Source organism: Calidris pugnax, unplaced genomic scaffold (assembly GCF_001431845.1).
Source record: "Calidris pugnax isolate Ruff unplaced genomic scaffold, ASM143184v1 scaffold41, whole genome shotgun sequence".
Taxonomy (NCBI): Eukaryota; Metazoa; Chordata; class Aves; order Charadriiformes; family Scolopacidae; genus Calidris; species Calidris pugnax.
In genome coordinates, this window is record NW_015094509.1 from 6,753,765 (window position 1) to 6,767,101 (window position 13,337).

The 13,337-nt window shown below is 39.6% G+C and overlaps 1 protein-coding gene across 1 annotated transcript in view; it reads right to left on the reverse strand.

The window, feature by feature from the left end:
• RUNX1T1 (runt-related transcription factor 1; translocated to, 1 (cyclin D-related)) overlaps positions 1–1,290 on the reverse strand; it is a 101,105-nt gene extending 99,815 nt beyond the window's left edge. Inside the window, exon 1 of the mRNA XM_014965384.1 lies at positions 1,118–1,290. Within this exon, the coding sequence (XP_014820870.1) occupies positions 1,118–1,205 (88 nt within the window). The 5' untranslated portion in view covers positions 1,206–1,290. The remainder of the gene's footprint in view (positions 1–1,117) is intronic.
• Positions 1,291–13,337: the final 12,047 nt, after the last annotated feature.

The window sequence follows — 13,337 nt, forward strand, 5'->3', positions numbered from 1 at the left end:
CACTGCTGCCTGTGTACAGGAAGGTCCCAGAGAAGCGCTTACTTGTTTTAAACTGCACTAGGAACTCGGATTAGAACGCAAATTCATTTTTAATAGGATTCAATTTTTATTTTTTTTTAAAGTATGTTCACACTGGTGCACAAAACCTCAGCCCCGGCTCCTTGCCACCACGCCATGTGCAGAGCCTCCTGCTGGCTCTCCCAGCTGTGCTCCCTTCTCCTCCCCACGCCCCATGGACACCACAGCATCTCGGGTGGGGAGACCAGGGAGACACCATGGCTTAGCTGCTTTTTAAACTAACTGGAGCACAACCTACAGTACTCACTCAGAAAATGTTCATTTCACTTCCATATCATACTCTATCGAAGTTATGTCACAGGCAAAATAGTCCAACGCGGAGAAAGAAAGTATCAGACTGTTGGAAAGCACTTAAAATCAGTTTAGTAGTTTCTTGCCATCAAGACGCACCATTTTAGGAGAAAAAAATGTAGTTGCAGTAAAGACAGGAATGGCAATCACAGGTTATCTAGAAGTTTCCTTCTGCCATAGCAGATTTACTTTTCCAGTATGGTAAAAATCTTTGCACACAAGAAACAAATATCCATTCCCAATATCATCTCAATCAAATTTATCACAGATTCGCAATGCAATGAGTTTACCAGAGGTTTCCACTAAATTGCAAACACAACCTTTTTGCCAATGCAATTACAACTGTCCCTTAACCTGGTTCCAAGTACTGTTCCCATTCACAGTTCAGGAAACTGAACTTCATTATTTTCACAGCCCAGCCAAGTAATATTTACATGCCAGATAAAGAGCACTTATGTCATCAAAAATACAAAAAAACCCCCACAGTTCAAAATTGCACATATATGTATTTTTAAGCTAAGAAAGATTTTAGAACAGTCATCACTGATGGATTTTATTGTTTATGCTGTACTCTTTTCTCAGTGATATAAAAGTGAAGACACCACCTTCATTGATTTAGGCAGACTCTTTGGAGGCTGAAGGAAAAGATTTCTTTTTCAATTACAGTTTACAAGGCAAGGCACAGTCATTAAAAATAACTTCTAAAAGGTATGCACATGAGAAAATCAAATATTTTTCTGTTCCTTACCTTGACAAAATTCAAAGTTCCCTTTTTTCCGGCAGTCACCTATCACTAAACTCAGTGCTCTCCAAGTGTTTCTTTTGACAGATATCATTCTCCACCAATCGCTCTGCTAATTTCCTCTTTCCTTTTCTGACTGGGACAGATATTACGTTCACCAGCCCAGAGATCAATCTTTTCTATTGACAACAACAAATGAAAAAGAAAAGAAAAAAAAAAAAAGAAAAAAAGAAAAAAAGAAAAAAAGAAAAAAAGAAAAAAAGAAAAAAAGAAAAAAAGAAAAAAAGAAAAAAAGAAAAAAAGAAAAAAAGAAAAAAAGAAAAAAAGAAAAAAAGAAAAAAAGAAAAAAAGAAAAAAAGAAAAAAAAAAAAAGAAAGAAAGAAAGAAAAAAAAGAAGCACATATCACAGCCAGTTTGAAGCACCACACCCCTTCATTTGCATGATAATAGCAGTCTCTTAAATAAAAAGGGAAGACAGAAATGCTATCATTCTAAATCAATTACCCACATTTTCTTAGTTAATATAAGGCAGTACTTTAAAACTGTATTAATTCTTTGACAAAGGCTGTTTCATAAGTTGCTCATTTAAAACAGCTGACATAGAGAGGGCAGCTTGTATTCTACCATGAAAACACCTATTAGCTAATTCTGTAAAAATGCTTGGTTTAAAATACATTCGTATAATATAACATATTACATACTTTACCTGGTTCAACAGAAGCGCTAGAGAATCATTTATTAAACGAACATGGTTACTAAAAATAGTGACCTTGCAATTACACATCGCTATACTAATTTGGATTTGTAAGTCGTAACAGCAAACACATTTAAACAAAGGGAGAGCAAAACGCTATTGATATATTTACAAATCCTCCTCCCACTTTTGAAAAGGCAATTTCCCTCCCACTCCCTACACCTACAAAAACTGTTTATTTGGGTTACACAAATACTTTGTCATTAGTAGGAGACCGTATTACAGTGTTGTCAGTTTTTCCAAGACATTAATAGGCTTTTGAGGGGTTTGTAATTATGTCAAGGCAGGAAGAAGATTTTCAGAGCCAGGCACACAGAGTTACACACATGCTGCAATCTGCATCCACCATTCAGGTATTTTGGGGCGTAAGTTAAGCATGCATGAGGAACTGGGCACAGCTGCATGCATCTAACCAGGGACCCAGGTCCAACCCTCTCCTGGACCAGATCTTACTGCAAAAAAAAAATAAAGCTCACATTTGTGTTTGTGCTAGAAGTTGCCATCCTTCCCACAAACAAGCACCCTCCTCAAATCAAAACAAACCTTCCCAAGTTAAAGTGAAGGTTACAGAGCAGAAGGAGTTGGCCACTCCAAGTCCCTTCTTTCCCATGTTCGTGGTCGGATGTTTCCCCGCAGCCCCGACACAAGCCAAAATTGTATTGACTTCAGTGAAAATGAGAGGCTTGTGAGCACTGCAGGACTCTACCAGCACTTGGCAACTGTGAAGCTTTCAATACGACACAACCGCCTTTGGCATGTGGAAAATAATCTCCAAAATGTGGTCAGGGCTCCCCAACAATAACTGCTTTGCTTTTCTAAAATGTTTTTTTATTTTTCACTAAGTTCTCTAGTTGTCACCAAGTTCTTATGTAGGCAACAAAAATGACTTTTCAGTCGTGCCTTATCAGGAATTGTGTATTTTTCCATTGTCTAAAGTTTTGCATAACACTTTACATTTCCATAACTGCATACAATATTCCCTAAATTGTTGTTATTCTTTGATCTGACTGTTATGGCCAGAAACTCACACCCCTAACAAAACTGAGAAGTCTTTCACTGACCAAGTGACCCTAATCATTTCACTGAGATCATTTAAACATTAAGTTCTCTACAGAGCGATGACAGCATAGTCTGGTTGAAATATGGACTTACAGTAGAACATTAAAGTAACATCATATTTTGGATTCAGAATTACCCACAGCCGCCATCTGTAAAGATGTATTCATGTTTTGCTAACCTTTACTAACTTGGCCACTAGAAATAATTATGATCAAATACGTTAAATTATATAACATAAGAATTCAATATTTGTGTCTGCTGAATAGCATACTCCTTTTTCATGGCTGGTAAAAGATTTTTAAACCTCTTACAGTAAAAAAAAAAAAAAAAAAAAAGCTTTTACTAAAAAAAAAAATACCCATCTGTCGTCCACTTTACAATGAAGACATCACTTTAACTTACTACTCGTCCTTTGTTTCAGTCCCACATTCATTTTCTCTATATGCCACATTTTCCCAAGTGATGGATGCATTCTGCTATACCCATTCTACACTAATCTCCTTTTTGAAATTTATTTTTGCCTCCTGAATTGTAAACTGCTGTTGTTGTTCGAATGTACATGCAAAACTGTTCAAAGTCTGAACTTCACTGAAAGTAGAATGCCTCGAACAATTTGTAGTCTTACAAGAGTGTTATAAAAAAGGATCAACATGTTGTATTACCATGGAAATTTTGAAAAACATACTTTCCCAAACAAATATTACTTTTTCTCAATGGTATGAAGTAATGAAAACCACATGTGTAAATCTGCGATCCGTGCAGTAGTTCAAGCTGCAGCTAATAGAAAATACAGAGAATGAACTCTGCCATATAAAGGATTCTTGTTACAGAAATATAATGTGAAAACCAGATGCAGACAGAAAACCTTAATCACAGATGGGAATGTAATCACTGGCATACAGAATACTTTTTTGATCAATCTCAACCATATGAGAAATGTATTTATTTTCTAAGGAATGCAATAACTCGAGAGAGTCTTCTATTTGAATTCAGTTAACCTCATATTCACAGTGCTTTTATCTTGTATGTGGAGAGAAAGGGGGATATAACCTGAGCCAAGATTTTTAGAAGAACCATTGGCCCTGGCAAATCATTCTTGTATCAGCTTATCTTTCAAGGAATTAATAGGATGTAAAGACTACAAATATCAGGATCAGCCTCAAAAGAAATCAACCATTATTGCGCTTCCTTGTTACTGCCAGAAATCCCTTCATCACCTACGTGCTACTCTGGTGAAATTTTTCCCTTAATACGTGGTTCTTCAGAAAGACAACCCTAAGAGCTGGAAGTTCTGAAGTTCTGCAAAGTTCTCACTGAAGTTCTGCGAATCACAACTGAGGTCCTACACCAAAGAATCTCCCCTCTCCTTTATAAAACCTGAAGAGTCATCGGTGCAAAACTAAGTTTACTTTGGGCTCCCTTCGAACTGCTGGAAGTCCTGGTGAATGTCCTCCACCCACACCGCTCGTGGGTGTCGGTGAGAAACAAAGGACCACAGCACACTGCAAGCTATCCAGCTATATCAAGTGTCTAAAAGGTGGGTTGCCTTCTACCAACTCCCCAGACCAAGGCAGGACCAAGATAACTCCAGCCAGTTTTCATTGCTGGTGACATTTCTGCTCAACTTTTAAGAGATGGAAAAGCTACAGCAGTAGGAAACTCCTCTTCACATGAAATATTCCCGTTAAAATCTGAAAAAACAGGTTCAGAATTTAGGCCATTGATATGCTACCAGCAGGATTTACCTACGCTGTTATAAAGGCACGGCATCTTTAAGCAACTCTTACAGTTCATCAGCCCATTCATAGAAGAGCTACATTTGCCTAGATAAATTTTATACCTGGTGATTGAACTGGACTGTTACATTAAACAGCAATATAAAAAAAAAAAAAAAAGCCTTCTCCTCAGAAATGGAACCTAAGGAATCTTACAGTTCATCAGCCCATTCATAGAAGAGCTACATTTGCCTAGATAAATTTTATACCTGGTGATTGAACTGGACTGTTACATTAAACAGCAATATAAAAAAAAAAAAAAAAGCTTCTGCTCAGAAATGGAACCTAAGGAAGAAAAAGCATTCAGAAATGACAGATCTCCAGGCTCTTGGGCACCAGGAGTGGTAGGTTTACCTCCTAGCAGTCCCTGATCCCTGCTGCACCCTCCTCCTGGAGGAACCCACTCTACCCAACGATACCACAGCTCTTTACACAGACCTGGCTGACTGTCACAGTTCGCAACTGAGCTTTTTAAGGTAACCCAAAGATGGTATCCATTTATTTTAATAGTACTAAGTCACATAAACCTCAGTGCTTCGGTATCTGTCACACTGGAGGGGAAAGGAGTGACAAAAGCTTTTGATGGGCACGGAGTTGGCAGGTTCTCCCCCTCTCTTAGAGCCTTTAAGTTCCATTACCATCATCCCATCTGCATTAAGAGGACACAGGCTCTTCAGTACCCAGCAATGGCTCATCACAGGTGTTCATTGACCAGTTCTGCTAAAGTTCCTGTAAATGCTCTCCCTTAATCAGATGCCTGCATGCTAGGGGAAATTTGAAAGCAACTACTTGCTTTTTCCCTCCAACGCCAACAACTAGCAAACCACCTGATGAAAATGCTTTGATTCCACCACTACAACAGAAGTTTTTTAAACCATCTTGACTTCAAAATTGCTGAGGCTGCCGCATCAATAGATGGTGCAGAAGTCAACATTTAACGCTGAAGTAATGTGGGCTGGATATGCTTGTCTTATTTCTAAACAAGCATGCCTAGATTAATAATAAACTTTGGCCAGATATATATTTTAATTTGCATGTTTTTCGTATAGCATCATCATCATGTGTATAGAGTGCTAAAAATGGAGTGAAATCTTCCAGCTGTAAAACAGTTCCACGTGACAAAACAGAGAGAGATCCTGAAAACTCCTGCTTCGTGTCATGTGTGAGCGTGTGTGCCTGTGTCTTTCCCCCCTCCCCACCCCCCATCTAATTTCATCTGCGAGAGACTGTCCCTAGAGGATGAGAGAAGAGAGAACCAATTATATCCAGAGGTTGGTTTCTCCAAAATGAAGGCATCTGTTCCATGCCAACGACTTCCACATGGAAGAAAAACAGAACTTTGAAGGCATCTGCGTTCATGGTTGACAGTCGCAGATCTTAGGGTCTACTGTAATTGCCCAGCTGCAAACATGATTTGGTTGCTGCTGCTGTCAGCTGATCTCCTTGCACTGAAAAGAAGGGAGCTTAAATAGCAAAATAGCTGGATAAAAATCAGATATTCTTACAGAACACTGACACCTTTTCCCTTCTGAAGGAGGTATTTTTCCTGGTACAATGGGTTTGATGGAAGTAAATTGCAAAGTGGTTTTTAAACGAACATTTTACAAAATATTCTGCTTTAAAATGCTATTCTTTAAATAACGTACAAGTCCAAGCACAATGTGCTCATTATTTGTTAGTATTTCAGGCTGATATTTTATAAAAGTGATTCAGAAACCAGTATGATTCACCAGCCACATAATTCTGCAGCCCACCTTATTTAGGCAAGTAGTCTCAGTCAAACCAAGAGTACACCTGAGCAGAAGCTCAGAGTTTTCACCCAAAATGCGTATGGCAGATAAATAACTAGTATGACATTTATTACTGCACTTGCATCACTTCCAACGTGAGCGGATTCTTTCCAAAAGACACTTAAAGAAACATTACTGGTAGTTCAAACCCTGGCTCACAGCACTGGGTGTGATACTTGCAGCAAGATACTCAGCAACGTCGTGTGTGCCTTCACTGTTGAAAAAATCAAGCAAACAATTAAAAAGAAGCTCGTCAGAGATAGCTAGCCCCTCACTGATTTTCCAAAGCACAGTGCCGAGTGCCTTTTAGGGATCCAAGACTACTGATGGTTGGGTTGTGGCAAAGACAATTAAAACCCAACTGGCCTAAGGAGGAAACGGATTTGCATTCCCTATCCTCCACGCAGCAGATAAAAGTGGACCATAGTTTCCAGAAGTATTTCATGCACCTCATGAGCTTTTGTGGTTTTCTTTCCTAGAACTTTTACCAATAGCCTGAAAGAAGAACGATGCTGTATGTTAGGGAAATACCTTTTAAAGTTGGCTTTTTTTAAAAAAAAAAACAAAACAGAATTCTTTCTTATTCTGCTAGATTCCAGCTGCAATCCCAAACTCACTCCACAGGGAGGGCATTCAGCCCTTCCAAGCCAACTGAGGAAGGACAGTAAGGATTCCTATGCGGTTTCCCTTGCCTAGTGCATACCTCAAATTATTATGAACGCGTGAAGTAGTGAACCTGGGGGGACACAGTGGGCCTGACACTTCCTGACCACTTCTAAATTGCCTCCAGGAAGGACAAGAGTTGGGAGTGAGGACAATTAGCACAGCCACCTGCTTCCTGTGACCTCCTGGGGAGCAGGCACAGACACTGATGACTTGCTCTGGCAATGTCACCGAGGTCCTGCCCATCCTTCTCTTCCCAGAGAAGCTATGGGATAATAAAAACAACAGTGGCCAGTAATAGCTCTGTAAGAGGAGAAATTTAGGCCTGGACTTTGAAAAGAAAAAAAAAAGAAAATTAAGAAAATTAACATCAAAACCTCCCATGAATTTCATGGAAAGAGGATGGGACAAATCTCAGCACCTGGAAGGGCAATTATACATTGATTCATTCTTTAAAACTACTGTAGCTGTACACGTCTCTGGAAAATTTTGGAGCAGGCAGCTGGCTTCAACACAGTTCACACAGCTCTTGGGACAAAGAAATTGAGAATTCTGGTCCCACAGACTCAACAAGAAACTCTGAGAATATTATTACAGAAGGAATAGACTTTTTTTTCCTCTCCTGTATATGGAGTTCTGCATCAGGTATTGTCTATAATTTACAATTCAAAGAGAATGACGTGCTTTACATTAGGAGCTGAGCTAGCCCACTTAACCTTACGTAGGATAATGCCATTAGGGACGTACCTGGATTTAAGTCTCAGAATCGTTCCAGCAAAGCATTATTAAGATCACAGATATGAGCTGAGAACGCAGAAGAAAGCCTGAAGGTCCAAATCCTCAAGACTGGCCTTTTAACAAAAGAAACACCATCTTCAGTAGAACTGGGCACGTGAATGCCATGGAAGATCTGAGGTCCAGTACTTTTAATTCAAAGTTTACAAGATCTGACGAGCCATGGAGTTGCATTAATTTTTCATGGTGCACATGAAATGTATGCCACGTGCGGAAACTAAGCTAGGCTATTCTGTTCAGTGCGATGGTTTCCTTGCTCATCTGCAGCAGGCTTTAATACAGGCTGCAGCATGCTTTTCCAGCATTAAGTGGTTTGCCAACGAGCTTTAAAAATAATAAATAGTAGAGTCATGAAACAGCTTTTGCTTAATGGTTCCTAGAACTCTTTGTGACTTCACTCACTAAAACCCTTTGTATAACATTACCCTTAAATACTTTTAGCAATGCCACCATTAACATAAAATAAAAAAATCATCCTGGCACTACCATCCATTGATAGCACACCCGCAGGTGCCATTATCCCTAAATTTGTTGGCAGCTTTCTCTGGCACCACTGCGCTTTAATGGCTCTGGCAACAAACCCACCTGGATTGTCACTGAAAGCACTCCTTTGGAGCACTCTTCCAAAATATCCTTTGCAGCAGTATCATTCTGTCTCCTTTGTTGCACCCTAATCATCTCATTTGCTGGCAATAGCCTCACGCTCTCTCACTTTCAAAGCCTGAGCTGGTCTCGGGCAATTCTCTTCTTGAACTTGTCTAACGCAGGTGTAATTCAATGCCGAGATGAATTTTCCAAGAGGATTTCAAGACAGTATCTCTGCTGTGTGGGTTGAGTGTTCCCTTGCATCCCAGCTTTAAAATTCATTGTATTCCATCCTAGGAACACAATGGGACCAAATCAATGGGGAAGCGAAGCACAGGTACAAAAACCCCTCTAATTTGATGCTTCGTAACAGAGATTGTTAAGCGTCGGAACTAGCAGAAGGCACACACAGATTTACTAAACGTGCCACCCACCCTGTCATGACAGCACCAAGAACCAGCATCCTGATACTGCCGTTACAGAAGTAAACAAAAACAAAACCATAACACGTATTCTGGAAAAAATAAATCATAATAGGGCAAAAAAGTGGAGAAGTTTTAGGGGTTGAATTGGGGGCTTTTTGCCCAAGCTATTTCAAGTGACACCTGGGCCACATTCAAAAAGGGCACTCGTGTGGTCATCATCAGAAAACAAAAAAATCTAGTCAGTCAGTGTCCACATAAAATGGCTGGTGGTAATGACTCCTACTCATGCAAATGGTATATTAACATCCAACAGCAACAAAAGTAAATACAGTCTCGTACAATTTGTAATGGTCACACAACCATCTCCCCAGATGCTTGTCAAAATTCCTGGGTTTTACTCACTGCATCCACCTGGCTTTTCATCAATTATACCTATTTTATGATATGCCATTGCCTGCCACTGCATGCAGGCTAATTCCACTCCACTAGGTGGAGTCTTCTGTCTTCCCAGACAGCAACCTCATTTCCCAAAGAACCTATTATCCTCCATGATCTTTGGATATTTACTTTATTATAAGCACCACAGTCTACCTGCCTTGATGGACAGCAAAGCGGCAATGACTCAAGCGCCTTCTTGAAATGACTGAAGAAACCCATGAACTATCTCATGAAGATCCCACGTCAGCATGTTGAAATGTGGGCACATTCAGGAATAGTGTTGCTGTACAGTTCTGTGCAACACAAGTGTGCTTTTATGGTGACTAATTTAAAAAAATACTGAGTAAAAAAAAAAAAAAAGGTATCACTTAAATAAGTCACTGCATCACACATGCCCAAAAACTACATGTAAACAAACCAAGCTGCTGAACTTTCTTTCAAATTCTTTGTGTGTATTCAGAAATATTTTGAACGTCTCTAGGATGCCCTTCCTTTCCAGGCATCCCAAAATGTGATACAAAAGATGAAAGGAGGCATGAAAGAACTTCTTTCCATATTCACATTTCCATTCACAACCACTGGAGTTAAATATGGCAACTATTCAACAGGAACAGCAAAACTGCACGCGGCATTTTTGGCAAAGAAGAAAAACAGAGCCCTCCCATGAATACTGTGTTCAGAAAATTCAGATAAGAAAATCTGGATATCCTACATCCAGCTAGAGTCCTTTCTTTTGGGGCTGGAAAATACACCAAGCTCTGTAAAAAGTACCAAAAAAACACCCAAAATATCCCATGACCAAAGCAAGAAGCCCCCCCCCCCCCAACGTTGTGGGAAAAACCCTTTCAAGACACGCACATCTCCTCTGTAAAAAGTACCAAAAAAACACCCAAAATATCCCCTGCCCAAAGCAAGAACCCCCCCCCCCCCAACTTTGGTGTAAAACCTCTTCAAGCAGCCAGTCATCTCCACCACCAGGCTACGACAGACCATTTTGCTGGGTAATTAATTATTTGGGAGCAAAAAGCCCCACGAAGGCGCCGAGCACTAACGAGAGGCTCCTCTCCAGGCTCCCGCATCCCCGGGTCAGCCGAGGTAGGACCTCCTCGGTGCAGCTTCTGCTGTTGGCAGATATCACAAGCTTTTTTAAGGCTAGAGACATTTTGCCCCCACGGGCCGTGTTTTTTTGTAATATTTCCTTCTCGTGCATATGTCTAGAACTATGTATACGTTCCACAGAAGGTGAGGTTTAACAGGGTTAGCTTTGTTGGGGGAAAGAAGGTTTGGAGGAAAGGAAACAACTTTTCATGTTTAGAAGATTTAAATCTAGTGACTGTCACGGGATGTAAACACTCTTCTGGGGAGGGAGGCTTTTTGTTATGTTTCAGGAGTGCACAGAGTTTTGGATAAAATCTGTATAAATAATCATCCCTCTGTCATTCAACATAAATTTATGCACATGTGTGCACACAGTTATGTTTGGGAATACAAACTATAAAGTAGACATGCCACAGACTTCCAGGCAACCTACCACAAGCATGGTTCCCGCACAAAATCCATTCTATATTTAAATTTCACTGTATTGAATTTTAATTATTTCTGATCTGTAGATCACTTTGAGGAAAATCCCCCAAGGTCAAAAGCTTACAAATCCAATTGCAAAACCAAACAGAAGCATCAGCAAGGCCCTTTCCCATGCAGACACCTGCCAAAAAAACTGAGTTCCTAACTACCAGATTAGAATCCAACAGCTAAAACCTGGTCTAATACTAAAACCAGGTAATTCTCTGTGTTGAAATAAAGAAGCTCTCACTTTACTCTGCGCATTTACTCGTCTACACGTTTCTATAGATGTAACAGTGAATTATCGCTTCTTCATTTAGGTCCTTATTTATAACATTAACAAACACGTGCTCTTTTCATTAGATTTTTTTTAAAAAAAAAATTAGAGAGCAATAATGTTATTTTCTCTGGAGATGCCTCCAATAGAAAATTTCTGCTCTACCAATGCTGTGCCTTCCAGGTTCATAAAACTCAGTTGGGTTAACAGCTTCACAGCAGCAAATACTCTGGTATATATGCATTTGAGCCTGATTTAATGATTTCATTTAACCATGGCAAAAGTTACTCCAAAAGCACCATTAACTCAAATGCCCTTGGTGAGATGAAACTTAAAGATTTGCAGGAATGAAACAAGCACAAGTATGTTCTCACATACTCTGAATATCCCTTACTTTGAACAAGGCCCTCAGTAGTAGGTAAAGCGATATTGTTGCAATGGGGAAGCAGTCACTTGTCATTTTAAGATACAATCAGTTTATTAATAAATTTATTTTAAAAGTACGAGTTAAGCCCTTTTACCAGTATAGTGACATTCAGCTACCCAGTCCCATTTTTACAGTCCAAATAGATATGGTCCTAATTGCATAATGCCATTTTATCTGCTGAAGATAAAAGTGCCGATAAACAAAAATGCACATTAGGCAGGAGATTTTTCAGAATAGATTTTTTTTTAAATAACCCACTTGCATTAACAAAAGATTGCAATGGCTTCCAAATTATAGGGTGTTATTTTTAGTGGAAGTAGTTCAATATTCATATTGGAGCAGATGTAGCAGTTTAACAAAACAGCTCTTCAAATCCTGCACAAATTGAAAACAGGAAAACTGATTGCATTTTCTCTTATCACTTTCCTTTTCTGAATTGACACTTTTGGCCTTCTGAAAATTTACACATGGCTTTCATCTCAACAGCACCTGCTGATCAAACAGAAACCTAACATTTTCATGAAAATGGTATAAAGGACTAGTTTTCTTTTTACCATCTTAAAGGGCATCAGCAGTCCACTTGATGGCAACAATTGCTGAGTAGATGGCACACTCAGAATACATTTTATATTTTCATTACACTTACTTTTAAAAATGAGTTAAATCACTAGTGGCTCTTTCATATTAGCTCTTTGTCTGCTTTAAATTAATTTCAGTCTCTATCTCTGCCTAACCCTGATGGGTTTCATTCTACAGTCAGCTAGATTTTAAAGAACATCTGAAAGCCTTTGAAATAATAAGATATGTTGTATGTTCTGCAACCACAGGGTCTTCTTTACATAAGCGTTTGTATGCAATCATATAAATTAATATATACAATTATGTATACATATGCACATATTGCACAGGCATTTTCTTTTTACAGTAAGGGGAAAATGTGTATATATATAATTCTGCTGTAGTCTCACTGCACTGAATTCCCTGAGCATTGTGGGTCGAGCATATTGAAGGGGGAGAAACCCAAAGCGTGTTTATTTATTTTAAAGTTGTTCTTGTTTCCTTCACAATCTTCAGACTGGGAGACGGTCTAGCAGGTGCTCTGGAACTTCAGCATCAAGACCGGGCTGAGATGCTGCTATTGGTGAACATGGCAAGCACGTAAACAGCACAATCTGAAGTCCTTGGGCTCTTGCAGAAGTTTAAGGTATCAAGTCTTGTATATAAAATATGAAACATAAGTACCTTGTTATCCTGTCTGCTTCTGAGCCTGTAAACTCTGAAGCGCAGCAGCAGGTAACAAGGACCATCTTCCCTTGTACATAATTCCAGGTGTAATTAAAGATACTCCTGAAACCTGCTACGTGTCAGCTTCTTAACTGATGGAGCCCTAACCCCTCTGAAGTACTCTGCTGCCATCCATTACCATTCTGCTTCAGTGATAAGGTAACCTGAAGGCAGAGATGACATACAGTAATATATGTGCCACTCCAGACAGTTGGTTTGTGAATTTCAGTGTTTCATCATGCTCACTGAGGCAATCGCAAACCTGAAATGTCAATATGTTCAGTCAATGGAAGTAAAATAATGGGGCTCTATTGTCTTACCCTATCGATCCGCTGCTGTCAACAGGAATACATGCCCCCCCCCCCCCCCCCCCCCCCCCCCCCCCGCCCAC